Source organism: Barbus barbus, assembly GCF_936440315.1.
Source record: "Barbus barbus genome assembly, chromosome: 48".
Lineage (NCBI taxonomy): Eukaryota > Metazoa > Chordata > Actinopteri > Cypriniformes > Cyprinidae > Barbus > Barbus barbus.
Genome location: NC_136726.1, coordinates 10040976 through 10065258, shown reverse-complemented (window position 1 = coordinate 10065258; position 24283 = coordinate 10040976). Strand labels below are relative to the sequence as shown.

General features: G+C 42.8%; 1 protein-coding gene across 1 annotated transcript in view; it reads right to left on the bottom strand.

Annotated features, from left to right (window-relative positions):
• Window positions 1–24283, bottom strand: part of LOC306866872 (metabotropic glutamate receptor 8-like) — a gene marked incomplete at both ends in the record, with an annotated part of 178293 nt that overhangs the window by 49266 nt on the left and 104744 nt on the right. Inside the window, 3 exons of the mRNA XM_079412278.1 lie at window positions 9550–9687; window positions 9775–9929; window positions 11611–11746. Coding sequence (XP_079268404.1) covers window positions 9550–9687; window positions 9775–9929; window positions 11611–11746 — 429 coding nt within the window. The remainder of the gene's footprint in view (window positions 1–9549; window positions 9688–9774; window positions 9930–11610; window positions 11747–24283) is intronic.

The following is a 24283-nucleotide window of genomic DNA, read 5'->3' as shown; positions in this document are numbered from 1 at the left end:
TGTTTTTTTTTTTTGCTTTTACTGGGCCATTCCGAAATTGGTGCCTTTTGCACTTGGAAAAATTATAAAATAAAATAAGTTTAAACAACATTTTTTAAATATCCATGAAATGAAGGTATAAATTACACTAAATTATATTGTGCCATCTCATCCTATGTAATGTATTATTGTATGACTATTTTTCTACCTCATGTTTGGTATTTTTGTCAACCCTGTTACCGACACAAACATTACTAGATACTATAGTTTAATTAGAACTATGTGATAGTTTTGACATTTATGAGCAGTATTTTAGTCCCACTTTTCACTGGGATTGTTTCAAATTTTGGATTTCTTTTCTATATTTTTATATTGTCATTCAGATGACCAAATACATCCTAAGTTTGGAGGGTGACTAAATGTAAAGTAAGAAAAATATGTTTTTACAAGAGAGACTTAGTTGGCATAGCTGACAATAGTAAACAGTACATTTTTCAGTTTAAGTCGGTTCATTGTTGATTTAGCACATTACATTTCTAAGAGATCTAATGTTTTAAGGGTATTGTAATTAGATAATGCGCCCATCTGTTTGTCTGTGTCCCCTCACAGAACTTCAAATATACTGATCTGGTTCAATTACAGTTTTTCTCAATTGCTTTGGCACATTTTTCGAAACAGTCTTAACATTCTCTAAACTGTGAGTGCAAATGTCACAACTGTTTGCTGGAACTCCAGAACTTTATTGCATGTCTGCAAAATGTAGTTACTCACCCAAAACATTTCATTCATGCTTCAAAACCTATTTATCGTGTCAATAATTTGGCCAAGGCCACCAAAATATAAAGTATTTTTCTCATCGTGTGAGCCACACTGATCAAAATGTTTAGTTGTTTTTTCACCATGACAGTCAACCATGGAAATTAATGTTTTATAAAAAAAATTATCTGATATTTGTGGAGAAGAGTCAATAGTACATAGAAAAAAAAGTATATGAACATTTGTATTTATACAGTACATTTATTTTTGTACGAATGTATTACATGTAAAATAGTGTGAAGTGTAACAGTGCACTTGTTACATCAGTATTACCTGATGTAAACTATGGCAACAGTTTCGATGACAGTTACTGTACTGAAATGCAGAAGGCTGCACTTCTTATGTATGCCATATATCCTTTCAAAAGTACAAATTTACACTTTACTGTATGTAGGATATTGATTGAAAGAGACTGTTTCAAAATGTTTGAATTACTGAGGATATGGTCGATCTCCCAATTTTTAGCTGCACCCTTCAGCCATTGTAAGGCCATGATTGACAACATTATTTCATCTGATATGCACCTATTTCATATGATATGTTCTTGGCCTCTTCTTCCTCTTCCTCTTCCTCTTCCTCTGTTTTGTCTCTGTACACTTCCATGCATCCTTACTCCTCTTCTTCCTCTCGGCTGTTGTCCCTGATCATTTTCTGGATGTTCATCCATCGTCAGAATTTGTAACTTTTGTGCTGTCCTCTGTCTATATATGCTTTCCAATTGAAGGGTCATGAAATGCACCTTTGAGCTATTTCAGAGAATTGGTTTATAATTGATTGATCTATATTCTCTTCATTAGTGAGAGTCAAGATTCACTTGCACAATTCATGGCAAATTTACAAAAAGTCTAATAGAGATGTGTAGAAAATATGCCTGACAGTTTATGACAACTAGATCAACCATTTTGCATTTAATGACTTATACGATGAACTAATGACTAGATGTTTTGAGGGGTAAGACAATAGCACAGAGAAATATATAATACATTTTGAGCAACATGACAATAGCAACTGATAATGTAGGAAACCGCAGACAAATGTACATAATCAGTTGCATGAATGCATCAAAGCAATCGCAACTTGTTCAAAAGAATGAGAAACTGCTTTTATGATGTGCACAAGTGACTAGATGATGTGGAGGTTGAACAAGTAGTTTTGAAAATTTCATTTCTGTTCTGAGAAATGCACCAAAGCAACTGAGAAAAACTGTATTAGGCAAGCAAGATGATCAGATCTTGGTCTTTCTGTGATCATCTGAAACCAGACCAAGGTCTTTACTTTCTTGAACATTGCAAGACTGGGGTGAAGGTCTGCTCTTGTTTGTAATTGAATTTACATGGATGTATTATTGACATGAGTCATGGAAAAAAATTTTTTATCGAGACTGATCATCCTATCCTGGTCATTAACAACAACAGTAATAGTAACAATACCAATAATACTAACTAAAATGTAACTCATGCTCATATGCCACTGAATGATATAGGCATTAACTCAATAATACTCCCAGGGTGACCTTTAAACATGTTTGCATTTTACACAGGCAATCTTTAAAAACAGGTTGACACCTAATCTGTGTCATCCCTGTTACCCACGTCAAAACCTGTTACTCCGAATAGTAACAGGGATGACAGTAACAGGTTTGAAGATTTCAAACTAATTTGCTAATTTCTAGCTAATAGTCAGGTTTACAAAAGGATTTTACTTGTAGATATTGATTATATTACATGTAAAAAATAATTGTTTAAATTTAGATTTTAAAAATGGTAACAGTATTGACACTGCATGATGGCCCCCTCAGTCAAGCCTCATCAATCATAAAAAAAAGAACATTATAGAAGTGAGAGAGAAACATGCTTGTGTTTTAAGTGTAGGTGAAATCAGGGGACACTAATAAAAAGATTTAAATTTTATAGAAAAAAAATGCATACTTGCTTATTAATGAAAACCATATGCAAATGTGATTTTTGTATCATTTTGCCTTCATTTTGCAAATTAAAAGTCCTGCTGAAAAAGAAAAAATCATAATGAGGGACAGGTCAAAAACCTTACCCTTATCAGCATAAATGCTATTTAAATTCTTTAAAATGATATTTAACTACATATTATTGTTATGGGTAACACTTTATTTTAGGGTCTATTAACTAGTTGCTTATTAGCATGCATATTACTAGAATATTAGCCATTTATTAGTACTAATTAGGCAAATATTAATGCCTTATTCTACATGACCTTATTCTACATCCCTAATCCTACCCAATACATAAAATTAACAACTACCTTACTAACTATTAATAAGCAGCAAATTAGGAATTTATTGAGGGAAAAGTCGTAGTTAATAGTGAATAAGTGTTCCCTATTCTAAAGTGTTAACTCGTTATGTTTTTAAATTCCATATTTATTTGTTTTTATATTAAATCTAGGCTATGTTTGATTAATTCTCATGCACCGATTCTGTGGAATGACCCTACTAGGACGTTCTGTGTTTTTTAGTTTGATACTATGCAGTTACTAGGGTGTTATGAGTGTTCTTGTTGCAATGTTGCTTAGGTGTTGGGTGGTTTTTCAGCATGTTGTTGTTTGAAGTTGCTAGTTGATTTTAGTTTGTTGCTATGTGGTTGCTAAGGTTTTCTTAGTATATTGCTATGAGAGGGTGTGGTGCCCAGCTGTGACTCAGGATGTTGTTCAAACTTCTGCTGCACCACAGAGTGCCACTCATATATTTTCCATTAAATTTGTCCCAAATCATTGTTAATGTGCATACTGACTCTTATTAGGCTGTAAGAATCTTTGCATTTTTACATTTTTAGCAAAACATTTGTCTTTCTGTGGCTTTAGTAAAATCAGTGTGCCTCATATAAAGAGGTATACATCACCCTTTCTTCAAACACTGAACTTCAACTTTGTTTAATCCTTAGCTACAACACAGCGCTGCACTTCTAGTCTTTCTATGCTAGGCTAGAGTTTTTAGAACATTGCTATGCATTTGCTAGAGTGTAGCTAGGCATATCTCTATGATATTCTGGTCCTGAGATTTGTCTCGATGCTTTAACCACTGGGCAATTATTTATACAGCCAAAACAAATGCAATCGGACTATATCTAAGAGCCATCTTCCCTTCAAACATCATATTTAACTGCTATGCTGAACATGTTTCTCTATGTACCACATTTGCAACGAGCATCAAAGAGATGCCAGTTTGTCCACATTGATTTCTTCTTCCAGTACAGTCTATTTTCTTTCCCAACTGACTGCATGGAGAGTTTATGAAGTCTAAATTAGGATATAGCTTAAGTGAATGCCGTGACAGAGATCCCCTAAAGTGAACTGATGCATTCTCACGGCTTGCTACCTCCGCTAACAGCCCAGACAGGAAAGCATCACTGCTCTACTAAATATAACACTATGGCGTTGAGTGCTCGGATTCACAATTGCTTGTCTATGAGGCTGCCTGGGAGATGTGCTAAAACAGAATCAGTGGTGCATCACCATCATGTTACTGGAATTGGCCCTTTTGACCCCATCTCAGCTAAGAAAAAAAAAAAGACTGCTGGAAGGTGCAGATGCATATCTCAAAGATAACATGCAAATAAAATGGACCCAGTTGACAAGAACACATTATTCTAAGGATTATTTTTATTCTTAAACAGCTATTCTATACAGTTTTCCATACGGCCAGGGAGTTGTTAGATAGTTGCTAAGTGGTAAACAAGGAGATTTTAGTATGTGTGTTACTAGGGTGTTGCTAGGAGGTTACTAGGGTGTTGCCTTGTGGTTGCAATATGATTGCCAAAGTGTTCAAAGTGGTTGATAGAGAGTTTCTATGTGGTTGCAAAGGTGTTCCAAGTGGTTACTAAGGAGTTTCTAGGGTGTTGGAGTGGTTGCTACGTGGTTCTTCTGGATTTGCTAGATGGTTGCTAGAGTGCTCTAGGGTGGTGCTTTTTAGTCAAGGTCAAGAGCCTTAAACAACATTTCTGTGTAGTTACAGTGTTCTGGGTGGTTTCTATGGAGTTGCTATGGTGTTCTGGGTTGTCGCTTACAAACCAAAGTAAAGAGCCTCAAACAACACTTCTGTGTGGTTGATAGAGTGTTCTGGGTGGTTGCTAGGGTGTTCTGGGTTCTTGCTTACTAGCCAAGGTCAAGCTCCTCAAACAACATTCCTGTGTGGTTGCTAGAGTATTATGGGTGGTTGCTAAGGAGTTGCTTTGTGGTTGCTATGGTGTTCTGGGTTGGTTGCTAAGCAGTTGCTATTTGGTTGCTAGGGTGTTCTGGGTGGTTGCTAAGGAGTTGCTATGTGGTTGCTAGGGTGTTCTGGGTTGTTGCTTACTAGCCAATTCCAAGAGCCTCAAAAACATTTCTGTGTAGTTGCTAGGGTGTTATGGGTGGTTGCTATGTGGTTGCTAGGGTGGTCTGGGTTGTTGCTTACTAGCCAAAGTCAAGAGCCTTAAACAACATTTCTATGCTGTTGATAAAGTGTTCTGGGTGGTTGCTAAGAAGTTGCTATGTGGCTGCTAGGGTGTTCTGGGTAGCAAATTAAAGAGCCTCAAACTACATTTTTATGTGGTCACTAGGGTGTTCTGGGTGGTTGCTAGGGAGTTGCTAGATGATTGCTAGGGTCTTCTGGGTTGACACTTACTAGCCAAAGTCAAGAGCCTCAAACAACATTTCTATGTGGTTGCTAGGGTGTTCTGTGTTGTTGTTTACTGGTCCAAAAGAGCACACACTTGAGGCTCTTTATATTCATAAAAATAAGCATTATTCATGCCAAAAAATTTCCAGTATGAGTTACATACTGATGGATTAAAAAGTTCCTTCCTATATTAAATAACTGAATATGTTGCTCCTCTTGCAAACATTACATTTGATAGTTAAATCCACTGCTAATGCCACTTTATGTTGTTTTGCAGTATTTGAATACTTAGAAACTGATGTAATGGTGTATTTGTGTCCTTATATATGTGTCTTTGGGCATCTTCATTGCTTCTATTCAAATCTACATTTCCTTGGCCCCAGCGCTGTGCGGCCTCTGACAGCTGGGATCTCTCGGCATCTGTTTTTGTTATGGGACAAAAAGAGCATCTTTTTGTCATGGCTTAATAGCTCTCCCTCTTCGTACTTCTTTAAGGAATAGATGATGGTAATCAGCATTTCTGCCAGTGTGCTGTTGACAGAGGCATCCATCTGCAGTGAAGCGTAGTCTGAGCATCTCCTTACAGATCATTCAGAAAGAGAGAGCGAGAGAGCAAGAGAGACAGCCATGTGCCACATCCACAGCTATGTAATTATTCTCATTATGTCAAATCACCGTGCCAGAACAATAACTGTGCTTTCATAAAAGGACCCCAAATGTCCATCTGCTCTATGTAGGTGTACACAAGAAGTACATTCAGGAAAGAAGCAGAATTAAGTGACAAGAGGAGACAAGAGCAAAACTGTCGCAATGGTGAACCTGCTAAAATAGAGATAAACTGAAGAATATGTGTGTTATTTTTACATATTATGCCCCTTTTTACAATATGTAATATAAGTCTCAGGTGTCCCCAGAATGTGTCTGTGAAGTTTCAGCTAAAAATACCCCACAGATCATTTCTTATATAATTTTGAAAATGCCTATTGTGACGAGTCGGCTGCCTCCCCCCTGTCCATCATCACCACCCCGTCCTGTATTCGCCGCCCTTCACCAGGCTCTCGACAGGAGTGGGTGTGTGAGAGAGGAGGGGCGCTGAAACAGCCAGGGCTGGCGGCGTGTGATGAGGCGCACCTGACGTGAGTAGAGCCTCATCACCGCCGCCGTTTAAACGCCGAGCGCGCCTCTCCTCGGGAGACCGGTCTCTCCCCCGTGCATGCACGCTGGTGTCCTCGTGGGTCCAGGAAGGGAGCATCGAGGAGGACTGCCGCACCCGTTAGGCGGCTGACGGGCCAGGATGCCGGGCCGCCGAATCCACCAGAAGTGCCGGGATGCCCGAAGATGGACGAAGCCGCGCAAGAGACGCCGCCGCCACTCGCTCCCGGCCCCGAGAGGGGAGCGCGTGCGGCCACCGGACTCCGCCCCTTCCCTGGACCCTTCCCTCCTGAACACTGCCCTCCTACACAGCCCCGCAGCACGACGAGGACACCAGATCCCTGTTTATTTTGGACACTTTTCCCCCTTTGGACACTTTATTTTAATGTATTGTTTAATAAAAACCTCTCCGAGGCTTGACGCCACGCCCACTGTGTCTGTCGTTGGCTCCTCCCGCCACAGTGGTGGAGAATGCGGGCAGGCGGAGCCTAGACAGCGCAGTTGGGCAACATCTGATGACGTAATCCCCTCTCACTCGCAAAAAGCCGTGGAACCCGCACGGGGACAGCCTCCCAGCCACCAAAGGGGTAAGTGACGGTCTTTTTATTGGTCATTTACCCTGTGGCTGGTTGAGGCTGACAACTAATACCCGGTTTCTCTGTCCCGGTTCCGGCACGGTGCGAGAGGGAGAGTTGCCCGGAGAGGAATCCCTGCCCCGCCCACTCCGACCGCTGGAGCCTGGTTGAGGAAGGTAGCACTCCTGCGTGGGCGGCGACCCTCGGACGGGGATGTCGCTTGGGGGGGGGAATGTGACGAGTCGGCTGCCTCCCCCCTGTCCATCATCACCACCCCGTCCTGTATTCGCCGCCCTTCACCAGGCTCCCGACAGGAGTGGGTGTGTGAGAGAGGAGGGGCGCTGAAACAGCCAGGGCTGGCGGCGTGTGATGAGGCGCACCTGACGTGAGTAGAGCCTCATCACCGCCGCCGTTTAAACGCCGAGCGCGCCTCTCCTCGGGAGACCGGTCTCTCCCCCGTGCATGCACGCTGGTGTCCTCGTGGGTCCAGGAAGGGAGCGTCGAGGAGGACTGCCGCACCCGTTAGGCGGCTGACGGGCCAGGATGCCGGGCCGCCGAATCCCCCAGAAGCGCCGGGATGCCCGAAGATGGACGAAGCCGCGCAAGAGACGCCGCCGCCACTCGCTCCCGGCCCCGAGAGGGGAGCGCGTGCGGCCACCGGACTCCGCCCCTTCCCTGGACCCTTCCCTCCTGAACACTGCCCTCCTACACAGCCCCGCAGCACGACGAGGACACCAGATCCCTGTTTATTTTGGACACTTTTCCCCCTTTGGACACTTTATTTTAATGTATTGTTTAATAAAAACCTCTCCGAGGCTTGACGCCACGCCCACTGTGTCTGTCGTTGGCTCCTCCCGCCACACTATTTTGAGTGGAAGCAGAAACATGCTGTTTTTGTGCATGTCTCTTTAAATGCAAACGAGCTGCTGCTCCCTGCCCCCTTTTCCAGAATAGGACTTTACAGCTCGGTCCTCAGATACTCTGCTAAAAAAATATCTGTATGGTTTTGCTTATCATGTCTATTGCGTTGAAATCATGCATCTGAAGCATGTACACAGAAAGCGGCTGTCACAAGGCATGTGAGTACTAAACTAAATTCTCTTTCATGTTTTATTGTGCTTAAACTGTCAAATACACACAAGTTTATGTTAGAACACACAAGAGCTACAAAAACAGTTGGTTATGTCTGTGAAGGTAAACAGCTGGGAAAGAAATTGCATGTTTATATTAGACCTGCATGGCAGCAGCGTAATATACAGTAAATAAATCAATAAATCCATTGCTTTCTTGTCTCCTCTGATGCTGGGACTCTAAACAGTGTTCTGTGCTTGTCAATGCAGCCAAGGACAGAACAGTTAGCATGCTTTGCTCGAACTTTCGCCATGGCGTTAGAACTTTTACAACGTTGTCGCTTGCGAAAACACAATGGTGGCACCATGGGTGGAAACATGCAGATTATGGGGTAGTGATATTATAATAAGATCCCCTTTCTACATCACAGGAGGAGCGAAATCTGACACGCTCATTTTTTCGCAAGCTTGCAAAGAAAGGCTTAGCAAAAAAATTTACTGAGTTATTCTTCACGTTTTCTGGGTTGGTAGATGCACCGGGGACCCTATTATAGCACCAGCAACAAGTTGTTTACCAACATTCTTCAAATTATCTTCTTTTGTGCTCACTAGAAGAAAATAACTCATACATTTCATGTTTGGAACAACTTGAGAGTGAGTAAACGATGACAGAATTTTTCATTTTGGGGTGAACTGTCCCTTTAAAAACATTAAAATAGTGTTTCAATAGTGTTGCCACAAGATGTAAACTATATGCATGTTAACATGATGGTGACTTGCAAAAATCTGGTTCCAGTTCCAAAACAACTTCTAAATATAAAAATTTATCACATTATTGAAGCAAAATAGGTTGGCTTCATGTTGACTTATGTTGGAGTACAAGTGATAGGAAACCAAACTAAAGTGTATTTTTTAAACATACATATCAAAGCAGCCATAATTGTAGAGGTGATTAAATAATAGCTAAGCTTCTGCTTAAACAACCCGGTAGTCTTTGAGTAAATCAATCAGAGTTTGGAAGGACTGTCAGATTGTAAATACGGAAAGATTTTGACCTCCTATGTGTGTGTGTGCTCATGTTAGCATGCGTAGACATCAGTAAGACTCTTCTGTTTATTTAAGGATTTACCAGTTCCTGTCTAAACAGAATCTCTTGTGTCTGATGTCCCCATTGATCTTCTCAACCATGATAAACACTGAATCCTCAAAGAAGTCCAATCCGATGTCAGCATGATGGACTGCTTTGCCTCCCAGGCAGAGCAGAACTCTTTCAGTAACAGTGTAATTTCTAAACCAGTTTGAGAGACAGTAATGTAAAACCTTCTCATACCAGTGCATTTCTTGGGGCTGCCGGGACGCTTGCCGTGCATCCCTAACTTGCAACCAAAGTTTTCCTCCCAGAACTCTGCAAACCAAACGTTCCGTCGATTGTTGGACAAGGAGCGGCTTTTGAAGTATCTGTCAAAGGCTGGAAATAAGAAGGAAAGCATTGGAATTGGATTGGAATTGCAAGAGAAACATTCAATCAGAATTAATATACTAGAGGAACCTTTACCTTCTATGGATGCTCTTTTTGGAAGGATGGTAATAGCACCTTCCGCCACGCTTTCCTGCTGGACGACAGGAGATATTTTAGAGCCCCAGCTGTCCGATCCCACCCACAGGAAGTGACCTGTTTGGTTGTTGCGCTTTGCAGCATCCAAGACACGTCTGAAAGATGAGCAAACAAAATAGGCATCCACATGTAAGCCAGTGAGGATAAAACCCAGGAACCTAAAAATGTCCTTCAAGCAGGCCTGTTTGTTCTGATTTTCTGAGTTCAACAGTGTTCTGCTAGAACACTTAGAATTGGAAATTGGTCTGAAGTCATCAGTGTAATAGGCAAGCATCCAAAGGACATCATGTAATAGGCTTAGAAGGGCAACAGCTCTCAGGGATATGGGGACGTGATTTGATCCTGTGCTACAGGTACAAGAAATTCCATGACAAAAATTACTGAAATGTGTATTATGTTAAAATTAGTTCTCCAGGCCTTAGGCTGCACATTATAGGAAATAGCTGACTTCACCTGTTCTTGAGGTTTTCTCCTAAGAGCAATACTTACAGCTCAACTGCATCATCTTCAATTTAACTCTGTGAAAGTCCCAGTTAAATACTATCTGGTTTGTCCAAAATTGGTAGCTTTTCAGCAGATCTGACTTAAAGACCCCATGAAGTAAACATTTGACGTTTTAGTGCATTTCCGTTGCATTTATTTTCTTCTAGACCACCAAAATGCAAGTCTACTTCTAAAAGTTTCCACATATTTTATATATTCTTTCCCAAGTAAAAGGACCAAATACTGTACACTACCGTTCAAAAGTTTGGGGTTGCTAAGATTTTAAATATATATATATTCATAAGAAGTGTCTTATGCTTACCAAGGCTGCATTTATTTAATCAAGTAAAACATATTTATTTGGTACAGTAAAACAGTAATATTCTTAAATAAAACTACAATTTAAAATATTTTTTTATTTTAATCTATTTAAAATTTTTATTTATACCTGTGATGGCAAAGCAGAATTTTCAGCAGCCATTATTCATGATCCTTGAGAAATACAACTGCAGTACAACCAACCAAATGCCCTCTAGAATGAGAATGTCCCACCACCTGCCACTAACTAGCAAGGCAAGTAGCAAATCATGGTTTATAGTTATGAGGTAACTAAAGCCTGTTGACTATTTTAAAAAATGAAAAAAAAAACAAGGAAAAATATCAACTCAAAAATTTGAGTATGAACATTCGGTCACACTTTATTTTAAGGTCCAGCTCTCACCATAACAACACGTTTTGCCTCAATAAACTCATAATTACTACTTATTAATAGTTAGTAGTAGTTAAGTTTAGGTATTGTGTAGGATTAAGAATGCAGAATATGGTCATGCAGAATATGTACATTATAAACACTAATTAACAGCCAATATGCTAGTAATATGCATGCTAATAAGTTAATTGAATTGTTAATTGTAGTAACTGATCCGGTAACATTTTATTTTACGGTTACATCTATTAGTTGCTTATTAGCATGCATATTACTAGAATATTAGCCATGTATTAGTACTAATTAAGCACATATTAATGTCTTATTCTAAATGACCTTATTCAACTACAACTACCTGACTAACTATTAATAAGCAGCAAATTAAGAATTTATTGAGGGAAAAGTCGTAGTTAATAGTTAACAAGTGTTACCTATTCTAAAGTGTGACCACAAAAGGTGTAAATTGCTCACAAACCCCTTCTTAGAACTATTCTTTTTTCAGCATATTACCAGGACAGATTACCATTATTATTTATTAACTATACATCTGAATTGGAAGAAGCAAAGACATCTATTGATAAAGACACCTGATGTCATCTTCATTTGCAAACATGACGATGGCTCGAGCATTGGGTGTCTCCAGTAGCCGCAGGATGATCTTGTCGAATTCTCCCAGTCTGGGCTCTCTGGGGATCTTCAGAGATTGAGCAATACACACACCGCCTGAGAGAAAGAAGACCAGGAAGTGACAGGAGAGAGAGAGAGAGAGAATGATAGAGAATAAGAGTAGGACGAATGAATGATGCAGAGAGTAAGGAAAGGAAAACAGATTGGATAAAAGAAAAATAAAGGAAGAGATGGGATGAAAGGGAAGGAAAAGGAAAGCATAATTGGATGAGACGACATAAAATGGAGGAAAGGAAAGGAAAGGAAAGGAAAGGAAAGGAAAGGAAAGGAAAGGAAAGGAAAGGAAAGGAAAGGAAAGGAAAGGAAAGGAAAGGAAAGGAGGATAACAATTGGGAAAATATATATATATTGAGGAAATGGAAAGGAAGGAATAAGAAAGAAAAAGGAAATTATTTGGATAGAATAAATTAAACGAAGGGATTAAAGGAAAGGTAAAGTTAAAAGAAGGAAAATGAAAAAGGATAACAATAAGAATTGGAAGAAATAAATTTGATAAGAGGAAATTAAATGGAAGGAGGGAAGGGATGAAAGGGAAATTAAATTAAAATGAAGAGGAATTGGAAAAGAGATGAAAGGAATAGGAAAAGGAAAAGAAAGAAATTGGATAAGAGGAAATTAAGTAAATAAAGGTAGGAAAGGAAAAGAAAATGAAAGGAAAGGGAAAGGATAATAGGAATTAGACATGCCATGCAGGGGTGGGATGAAAGAAAAGAAAAGGTGACAATGGAGACAAAAGAAAGATGAATAGGAAAAAGGAGGATGACAGAAAAGAAGATAATAGGATATTGCAAATGAAATTGAGTATGAAAGCAAAAAGCGAGCAACACAGAGAGAAAGAGAAAGACAGGACATGAGAAGGTCAGAAAGCACAGAAGGAAGGAGGAAAACACCGGGGCGGCAACATAAACTTATCCCATTATAAAACGGACAGGAACACACATAGATTAGATACAGAGGGACCAGAAAACAACAAACAGATTCAGTGTTTTTCTCATCAGAGTGAGGAAAGCGTGTTTAGATTCAAATGATATCTGATAGTATCACCTTTCCCAAGGTGCCTGCGGGAACACGAGGTGATGTCAAACACGTCCCGGCTTATTTACTCTGCCTAATACAATTCAGAAAGCGCACGACTCTGCACTTGAAAACCTATGGCCATAGTGTCATATCCACCCGAACGTACACAACAGCAATTCGGTTTCCGCATTCAGAGATGCGGCAAGAAAATTGTGACAAGTCATGTTGTCAAGATCTGATCAGGTCTTCAATACATCGCAGACAGTCTAACAGTCACACTAATGGAAGATTCGTGCTCACTGACTCTCACTCCGAAATAAACTATATTCTCTTGAGGTCGATTTAATTCTTCACCTGCAGCATCGTTTGCAGCAAGGAGCATGGATATGGAATCAGGCCACTGCACTGCATAAAGTGTGGCTATAACAACCCTCCATCTTGTCTCTAAGCCCTCCATTACAGCATTAGCACTTCACGGGTTGAGTTAAACACTCTAGTACCCCTCCAAATAGGCGCTCTTGCCACTACAGTCCATTTAATGAACAGCTGTGGTGGCCCCATCCCGAGAGCAGCTCAGGAAGCCATCATGAAGCCCAATTCACCCAAAGACACCCAGTGATTATGCCGAATGGGTGTCCTTTCAAGGATAAACGCCATCATCATGCTTTCCTTAATGGTGGCTGTTTTGCTTTGTTATCAATCCAGTCATCATCATGTAATTGAGATGCTGTGCGGCGATAATGTCGACTGGCGGGACGCCTTCATGGGGCACACTTCAAGATGTCATGTCTGACTTAAGAATGAGGCTTATTAGGGGAAACAAGATGCAACCTCACAATCTTGCTGCTGCCCTTGGAAAAAACATCCATCTACTTTTCAAACCTTGTCGTACGTTGGGTCGAGGGGATGCTGGATCTCTTCCTATTCCTTTCATCTCAAAAAAAAGGTACAAAAGCTGTCACTAGGGAAGTACTTCTTTTTTTTAAAGGTACTAATATGTACACTCTTGGTATCTTCAGGGTACTAATATGAACCCTTTAGGAGTAAATGATGTATCTTTTTAAAGGCTACTGCCCCAGAGACAGCTTTTGCACCTTTTTTTCTAAGAGCATATGACCCGAGATGTTGGGATAGGGTCCAGCATTCCTGCAACCCTATGTAGGACAAGGTTTTGAAAACGGATGAATGTTCTTTTTGCCAAGGGAAACACCTTGGACAGATGGTCCAGACTCACCTATGCTGCATGTGTTTGGATTGTGGGACAAACCGGAGCACCCAGAGAAAACCTACGTCAAGATATGGAGAACATGGAAAGGTCACATAGAAAGGCCACCTGGTTTAGCCATGGGAGAAACTGAAGCATCTGGGGGGAGAACATGGAAAGGTCACATAGAAAGGCCATCTGGCTTAGCTGGGACTTGTACCAGGGACCTTTTGATTGAGATGACAATGCTACCCACTGAACTAAATTGCAGCACACTGCTGCCAAACAGGCCATTTGTATTTCAAATTTGTGACAATTTCCCCAAAACACTTTGCACAGGGGTTTGAAAGAACATTATAAGTCACGAGGCACCAAATATGATGGTCCCCTCCCAACATAGAAATGCAATGGCATATAGAAGGCCTATACTGTGTAAAAAAAGTAGCAAGATTTTGGTTTTTGATATTGGGTGATAGGTGGCACTATAAGAGTTATAAACACTATAGTTTAGCCATTTTAACCATTTCTATGGTTCGAAACCTGATTTTGGTGGTTACTTGCTTGTTAAATATGTATTGTTTTTTTTTTTTTGTTTTTTTCAGTTTTTTACACAAATTGTTTTTTTATAGAATAGAACATTTTATTGTGTTCACGGTGTGTGTTTGTTCACTGCTGTGTGTGTGCACGTTGGATGGGTTAAATGCAGACCACAAATTCCGAGTATGGGTCACCATACTTGGCAGTATGTCACTTCATCATCATCTTATCAAAACAGGTTTCTCAAAATATGCCCCCAACTGTCATTGGTCAGAAAACAGATTGCTCCATCCCCAGTCTCCCTCTATTGGGTTAATGTTGCTATGTTGACCTGGTCAGGATACTTGAACAACAAACACTGTTTTAAAAATGCCACAGAGACAAAGTCCACACCACAACTATAAAAATAACACAGAGGAACAATATCACATTTAGATCACATACTTAGTGTAAACAGGTCTTTAAAAGGCTGCTCCCTATTTTGGCAGTAAGTTTTGTAACAGCACTTACATTTTTGTGTAGGTGATGAGTCAACTAAGTATAGTTAATCTGAAGTTCATAAACAAACACTGCTTTATCGTTGCCATGTCGTTCACCTCTGAATCTGCTACACTCCAAGCTTCCCGCCACTTATAAAATATTCATACAGGCCGTGACACAAGAATCAGAGCACTCTGAATAGGTCGGTGACCGCGTCTGGCAAGGAAGCTCATTTAAAGCTCCCGGTGTCAAATCAGCCCGAGGCATTAAGAGTTTGCGGTTGCATTAGTCACATCGTAGTGTGCGACAATGGTACCACAATCGCAATCTCAAACAATGTATCAGCGCCTGCGGCATCTTGTCTACTGTCAGCAGGCATGTCACTTGTTCGATAAAATAATCAGACAACAACACGATCCATATCTCACATCACTCAACGGCAGAGCAGCTAATAAAATTGGGTCTAAGATGTCTGTTTCTTTAAGCCTGTGTTCAAAATAACTAAATAACTAAAACAGGAACTAAATGACAGATTTTGTGTTTCATGGTTCATAGTAATTAAAAAGGAAAATGGTTGTGCTTCATTTAATGGCAGGAGCTGAGAAGCATTCTGGCTGATTAATATTAAAATGTTTGATCATTTTCCCATCAAGCTTAAAAGACAACATAAATTAGCAGATTGTGCCAGCTGTGAGATCAGTGCTGACAGTGAATTCAGCAGCTGCAGTGTGCACATACTACAAAACGTGTTTCAGTTCAATGGAAAGACAGACAGACACGTCTTGCTGAAGATGGATTTAAAACTGTGTTCTCAAGGTCAAATTTACCATTGTTTGGTGAATGTTTGCTGGCAAAATTCAGTCATTTCAATAGGAATCCAGGCAATCACAAATTTTGAGAGGGTGATAGATTTCCACACATAGATTTTGCAATGGGTTCAAGGTTTTGGGCTTGGCTTTAAGGGCTTGGTTTATTTTTTTAAATTATTTATTTATTAATTAATTATTGTGAGATTTTGCCAAAATTTCGCTAACGTGTCCACAGCTAATTTTTGGCATTTTTATAGCCCCATATTCTCTCAGAGTTCATTTTATTTATTTGATGCATAATTAAATATCCAATACCAAACGACTGATCTATCATTACAGTTATTAGAAATCTTGAATATAACCAATATGGTAGCGATATATTTTGCATCTCTTAAGGTGATGATGCATGGAGCATCTTTATGAGCAATGTTGCCATCAACAGGTAACCAGGTGAGACACAGGGCCCACGACCGATCTAAGGTATCTAGGCAGAAATATGTTGCCCATTCTCAATGGGAGAGTGCCCAAGCAACATTGCTTGGCAACATTGCTCAAAAAGTTGCCCCATGTATCATCACATTTACAGAAAATGCTGTATTTTTTCTGTTTTGCATAATAAAACCTCTTAACACAAAGTTTAATTAAATTCTGCTTTCAGACTCACAAATCTGCTAAAGATTAAACTTTTTAATGTGCAAAAGTTTCCCTTCATATTACAAATAACGCAGCTAAAAGACATTAGGCAGCCTTCAAAATATTAATACAATCAATGCCAAGTGCATTTTGAAAATAAATCCCGCACTGAAGCCTTCAAACATCACAGCCAAATTTTCTTTTCCACTGTTTACTCTTCATTTCAAACAGCCTTTCAATATTTTGGCAGAAGCCAGTCTTGTTCTGCTATCACACGGCAGAACAATCTCACCTTTTTCCTCAGACACGAGCACAGCCAGCGTCGCACAAAAAGTGCACTGAGCGTGGGAGCGAGGGCTTTTGTGTTTCATATGCAAACCGTGGCAGCCATTAGCGGTGCGGCATGCTTAAGCCGATACAAATGCATACCACACTGTGCATGCAATGAAATGTTTGAAACCGGAACAAAAGCTTCTATGGGAAGAGATACACTCGCATCTGTACAAAACACTGTATGTTATACCAAATGACTGCAGTCACAGTCGAGATAATTAGCACAGAAAAAAAGTTCTGTGCTAATGCATCTAGAAGTCAGTTAAAAAGGTTTTCGGCTTTGTCAGTGTGCTCTGTTCCTAAATCTGGTGAGCCACCTCGGTAAGTAGCATAAACACACTGTTTCAATTGGTAGGCAATTCGTAAATATTACTCAATGCGAAGCTGAAAAACATTTTTATAGTAGGCTTATTTACTAAAGGAAAAACATGTTAAGATCTTAGAAAGGAACATATTTGTATTCAAGTTGGTTTCATGTGTTTTTAAATAAACATTAAATGTTCAAAAAAAAATTATTACAATTTAAATGTAATGACTCTATGAATGTCCTGTAGTTTAAGCACATTTTCTTTAAATACGTTATTGTACACATCTTTTCTTTTTTTCTTCCAATGTATTTTTTTAATAAATATCATGATTTAATAATTAAAAAATATCATATCAAAGTTTTTTGGGTTATTTTGAGCAAAAAGTTTTGGTCAAAGTTAAGTTTCTGTTTTTCACAGATAAAAACTTTCAAATGTTTGAAATTTAGGGTTATGAAATTCTTCGCATCAGAAAAATTGAAACTGTAATTTTTAAATCTGTATGTTTAAAATTAACAAACAAATAAACAAAAAAGCATAAATGAATAAATAAGTAAATCATTGAAAAAAATTATTGCATACTATAATTAATAATAATTTTATAATTATTTATTTGTTTATTTTTCACAAATATGAACTTTTTTTTGGGTCACACCACATGACATTTTACAAACTTTTATCATTATATTTATGATATCAGGACAGTTGTAACACTTTTGACTTTATGAAAAAACATTAAAACATTGAAAATAATAAAAATGAAATAAAATGTAAAAACAAATTATATGTAGAAATCAACATTAATGAAGAATAACTGTAAAGTGTTACCTAATTATTTTAATTTAAAAACATACTATTTTGCCCCAAATTTGTATGCGCTATACTGAATATTGTACTACTATGTATTAAAGTATTGCATATTTCTTCTTATATACTTCTGAATCAGATGTATAGTGTCTCAAATCATTATACATTTCATTTATGAAACCGCCTTAGAAGACAACTGGCTATGTAGGGTTTGAGTCCCTATACCTGTTATATAAAAGGTCAATATGAATTATGGAAATGAATAGTAAAAGGTTAAAGATTCCTCTTTATTAGAAGTAACAGCCAAAATCACTGGAGCAGTAATTGCAGTAAAACTCCATTTCAAACTTTTCCAGGTATGAAGTTGCAAAGTTTATTGACATATAACTTGCAGTGTTGCCTGGGGGAGGCTGATCCGTCCTTTGAAGAGAAACAGCGGTGGGTTTGTACTGTAGACAAAGACACATCTCTGCCCGCTCCCGTCTAAGATCAACCTTTCCACAGTTAATTGCTGTAGAAAGACACGTTTAGACCGGAGGAGAGGGGCTTCCGTGATATAAATGAATCCCTGCCACATCACACTGCATTAAGCAGAGGATGCTGACAGTATTCATTTGTAACAAGCCTGAAAATGTCATGGCAATCAGTTCAAAGAAATGTAAAATAACTGTTCGAAGATCTCTGCAAGTTTAATATCAACAACATAGGTCATAGATCTTAATTTAGCTTATGTCATTTAAGTATTAATTAGTAAAATGTAGTTGAGTAATACAGTATTTTGTAGTTAATTGCAGCTACAAATGACTGAGAATGTAAATGAACTCTCTACTTACATAATCAAGACCAAAATGTTGTTTATCCATATAATTTTCATTTCAGTTCGCAAAGGGCTTGACTGACAGGCAATCTGACCACTCATAACACAGAATCTGCCATCTTGTCTGACAATAAAATCAGACAGGAGATTAGATTAACTTCAAACTTAAACTTACACTTGAAAAATGGTGTGTATTGATGTCTTTCTACGGTTGACATAAAATACATTCTTCTGATGTTCATTCATGTTTATTTTGTGCTTTAAGTAAATATGAAAAGACGGTTTGGTTCACGCACCACTTGAACTGAGGCAATACAGTGATCTATCACGACATATTAAAGAGCCGAAAAACAGTATTTATTATTTGAATTTCTTGTAACACTTTAGAATAGGGAACACTTATTCACTATTAACTACGACTTTTCCCTCAACAAATTCCTAATTGGCTGCTAATTAATATTTAGTAAGGTAGTTGTTAAGTTTAGGTATTGGGTAGGATTAGGGATGTAGAATAAGGTCATGTAGAATAAGGCATTAATATGTGCCTAATTAGTACTAATAAATGGCTAATATTCTGGTAATATGCATGCTAATAAGCAACTAGTTAAGAGAGCCTAATATAAAGTGTTACCGAATTTCTTAAAAAATGACAAATTTGAAAGCTGAGACCTTGTTTCATATATCATATATTATATATATTTCATACATGTCTTGTCTGTGCGTTGTCAGTTTCCTCTTTGCGCCGCAAAGTATTTTTCACTGCGTGAGAACATGGTGTGTAGTGTGAGAGCGGCATGGCTTGTCGGGCATAGCAACAGGTTTTTGATTTCTGGGAGTTTGATTGACAGGCAATTTCACCAATCATAAAGCCGAATCTTCCTGACATCTTTTCAGGTTGAAACAAGATGTTCATTCATGTTTATTTCATGCTATAACTAGTAAATATGAAAAGATGATGCTCACATGCCACTTGAACTGAGGCGCTACAGCAATCTGTCATGACACATTAGAGCCACATTTGTTTGGGTTTTTACAAAAGGGTCAATTAACAAACTTTTTAATGTACTTTCAAAGTTATATAGTAATATGTTTGGTTATCAGTTTTCAGAAACACTGTAAGAAATGTTGAAGTACTATTTCCATCTTTATACTTTAAATGTTCACATTTATTTCAATGTGTTACTGTTTCTTTGTAATTATTTGCGAAATTTGAAAACTGTTTCAGAGTGAGAACTGTTTCAATGGCCACGTACACACTGCAGCTAAATTCTGTTGTAAGTTCACCTTTTACTCCTTAATCGCGTTCTGTACACACACAGTTCCCTATCTGTCGGTCACTACGAGTTATGTCGTGACGACATTAGGGGATTTACTTGAGAGCCCCGACTGCCTCTGATAAGAGAAAACGCCAATGAAATTTGGCTAGTGGATTTTGCATACCTGAGCCACTCCCCGTGCATATGGGTATAAAAGGGCGACAGGTGCATCCACTCATCAGATTTTTGCTTCGGAGCCGAGTGGATGAGAAATCTTCAAAACAGATCAGATCTCCACAAAGCCGTCTGCCTCGAAGTTTGTTCCTGGGTGGCGTTACGGTGCAGACAGCGGTGTCCCTGCAGCAGCGATTCCCCTGGGCACTTCACCTGAAAGAGCAAATTTCTAAAACACTGGGCGGTTCGCGTCTTTTTAAAGATGCCGTTCCGTCCGTGTTCTCTTGGTTGCGGTCGCTTCCTGTCCTCGGATGACGGTCACGAGCGTTGTCTTCAGTGTCTGGGCATCCAGCACGCTGAAGATGCGTTTGTGGATGAGTCATGCGCCTGTTGTGGGCGTATGAACATGGCAACGCTGCGTTCTCGCCTTTCCTTTCTGAAAGGATTGGCACCCTCTGCCGCCACCCGTCCCGGTCTCTCTGGCTCGAGCAGAGGACCGCCGGCTGGCGCTCTGGGAGATCTGAGGGTGACGGTAAGAGCTTCTCCGCCGGGCACGTCCCCGCGGACCTCTTACTCCTCCCGCAGCGCTTGTTCCGTCCGGTTCCCGAGTGATTTCGCTGGTTCGCCTCACGGGGCCGCCAGCATTTCATTCGGTGCGCCGCCCGAGGATCAGATGTCGATCGCGGCATCGGGGGATGGGCTTTCGTCCTCTGAGGATGAACGATCGGCGGGGCTGCCCCCCTCGGGTGTTGTCGCCACTGCCGATCCGGACCCAGAGCTGACGGCCATGCTTGCCCGGGCAGCCGTGAGTATCGGGCTGGAGGTCAACAGACCGCCCAGTCCCGAGCCCTCGCGGCTGGATGATTGGTTCATCGGCGCAAAACGCGACCAGCGGCCGCACTTTGCCCCGGTGCCTTTCTTCCCGGAGGTGCATGAGGAGCTGACGAAGTCGTGGACGGCCCCTTTCTCGGCCAGAAGCCGCTCGTCTCCCTCCTCCGTCCTCACTACCCTCGATGGCGGGGCGGCCAGGGGGTACGTGGATATTCCCCAGGTGGAGAGAGCGGTTGCGGTGCACCTGTGCCCGCAAAACGCCGCCACCTGGAGGAATCGTCCGCGTCTCCCGTCCAAAGCCTGTAAGCTGACGGCCGCACTCGCCGCCAAGGCCTACAGCGCTGCGGGCCAGGCCGCCTCTGCCCTGCATGCCATGGCCATCCTGCAAGTTCACCAGGCCAAGGCACTAAAACAAATGCACGAGGGTAGTCCCGACCCGGGGTTGATGCAGGAGCTGCGCACAGCGACTGACTTCGCTCTCCGGGCGACGAAAGTCACGGCGCGGTCCCTCGGGAAGGCGATGTCCACGTTAGTGGTCCAAGAGCGCCATCTCTGGCTCAATCTGGCCGAGATGAAGGACGTCGACAAAGTACGCTTTCTCGACGCCTCCATCTCCCAGACGGGGCTATTTGGCGACACTGTCGAGGGTTTTGCCCAGCAATTCTCGGCAGTACAAAAGCAGACGGAGGCAATTCAGCACATCCTCCCTAAACGGCGGGATGCTCCAGCTGCCACCGCTGGCCCAAGGGCCAGGCCCCAGTCTGCTGGTCGCCGTGGGCGCCCTCCTGCGTCCTCCAGAGCTGCTCCGCCCCGTGCTGAGTCGTCACCTAGGCCGGTGCGTCGAGCCTCTCGCAGGAGTGCGGCGCCCCCTGCGCCTCAGCCGGCCGCCAAGTCCTCCAGGAAGACGACAAAGCGGCCCTGACGCGCACAACCCGGAGATGGAGGAATTTGCTCTTTCCCAGGAGACGACGAGGCTAGCGTCGCTCCTTCCCCCGGAGGAGGGCCGGGTGGAGAATCCTGTGTTTTCTTTTCTTTCTGTTCCGCCACTGGCTCAAGGGCCAGTGGTACCCCCATTGTCAAAGAAAGAGCAATTTCCCTTCCCTCCGGGTTCCCAGGTCTGCGGGCTGACAGTGTGCGACGCAATGCCTCCTCACTCTCACCCGAGACCCATATTGCCAGTGGCCAAGAGAGTGCGGTCTGGGGACGCGATGCCTCCCCGCGCACCTCTAGCCAGTCCCCCCGGGGACTTAGGGAGTTTTGTGGGGATGAGTCAGAACGCACTGCCTTCTGTTCCATCCAACCTTACTCCCCCTCGCTGCACCACTGCGGGCACGTCGATTGGGCCTTTGGTGCCGCTTGCACGGTATCTGGGGGCGTGGCTTGCGCTACCCAGCCCGTCTCGCTGGCTCATTCGCACAGTTCGACTCGGCTATGCGATTCAGTTCGCCAGGCGGCCGCCCAGGTTCAGCGGCATCCTCGAGACTTCGGTGGCAGTCCGAGATGCACCTGTCCTGCGCGAGGAGATTGCTGTCCTTCTGGCAAAGGGTGCAATCGAGCCGGTCCCTCCAGCCGAGATGAGGCAGGGGTTTTTACAGCCCCTACTTCATCGTGCCCAAGAAAGGCGGTGGCCTTCGGCCAATCCTGGACCTGCGAGTCTTGAGTCGGGCCCTACACAAGCTCCCGTTCAAGATATTGACGCAGATGAGTTCACTCCGTGGATTGGTTTGCAGCGATCGACCTGAAGGACGCTTACTCTCATGTCTCGATTTGCCCTCGACACAGGCCGTTCCTACGGTTTGCGTTCGAGGGGCGGGCATGGCAGTACAGGGTCCTCCCCTTCGGGCTCTCCCTGTCTCCCCGTGCCTTCACGAAGGTGGCGGAGGGCGCCCTTGCCCCGTTACGGGAAGTGGGCGTCAGGATCCTCAACTATCTCGATGATTGGCTCATCCTGGCCCGATCGCGAGAACAGTTGGGTGGTCACAGGGACCTGGTGCTCCGGCACCTCAGCCAGTTGGGGCTTCGGGTCAACTGGGAAAAGAGCAAGCTCTCCCCTGTGCAGAGAATCTCTTTTCTCGGTGTGGAGTTAGACTCTGTGAGTATGATGGCACGTCTCTCGGACGAGCGTGCCCAATCAGTGCTGAACTGCCTGAGTTCCTTCAGAGGCAGGACAGTGGTTCCGCTGAAACAGTTTCAGCAGCTCCTGGGGCATATGGCATCCGTAGCCGCAGTCACGCCGCTCGGGTTGCTTCATATGAGACCACTTCAGCACTGGTTACACTCACGGGTCCCGAGATGGGCATGGCGCCGCGGGACACGTCGTGTCACCATCACGCTATCGTGTCGCCGCTCTTTCAGCCCCTGGTCGGACCTTGCCTTCCTACGGGCCGGGGTGCCCTTAGGACAAGTGTCCCGGCATGTTGTTGTCACAACAGATGCCTCCAGCATGGGCTGGGGCGCTATATGCAACGGGCAGGCAGCCTCGGGGCTCTGGATGGGGCCTCGACTGCTTTGGCACTTCAACTGCCTAGAGCTGTTGGCAGTGCATCTGGCCTTAAAGCAGTTCCGGCCACTGCTCCTAGGCCAGCACGTGTTGGTCCGCACGGACAACACTGCGGCTGTTTCGTACATCAACCGGCAGGGAGGTCTACGATCACGCCGCATGTCACAGCTCGCCCGCCATCTCCTCCTCTGGAGTCAGTCACAGCTCAAATCGCTGCGCGCCGTCCACATTCCGGGGGAGCTCAATCGTGCAGCCGACGCGCTCTCACGACAGCTCACTTCCCCGGAGAATGGCGACTCCATCCCGAGACGATCCGGCTGATTTGGAGTCGATTCGGGGAAGCTCAGGTAGACCTGTTTGCTTCCCGCAAGTCCTCCCACTGCCAGCTGTATTCCCCCTGGCCGAGGCCCCCCCCCGGCACAGACGCACTGGCACACAGCTGGCCTCGGGCTCTGCGCAAGTATGCGTTTCCCCCAGTGAGCCTGATCGCACAGACACTGTGCAAGGTCAGGGAGGACGAGGAGCAGGTCTTGTTGGTTGCGCCATATTGGCCCACCCGGACCTGATTTCCGGAACTCACCCTCCTCGCGACAGCCCCTCCCTGGCGCATCCCTCTGAGGAAGGACCTTCTTTCTCAGGGGCTCGGCACCATACGGCACCCGCGTCCGGCTCTGTGGAACCGCCATGTGCGGCTCCTGGATGGGACGCGGCAGACTTGAGTGGCCTGCCACAGGCTGAAGTGGAGTCTGTTCGCGGACTGGTGTTCTTCTCGGCGGGAGGACCCCCGAAGATGCACGATTGGAGTGGTGCTTTCTTTCCTGCAAGAGAGGTTGGAGCGCGGGCTGTCGCCCTCCACCTTGAAAGTGTACG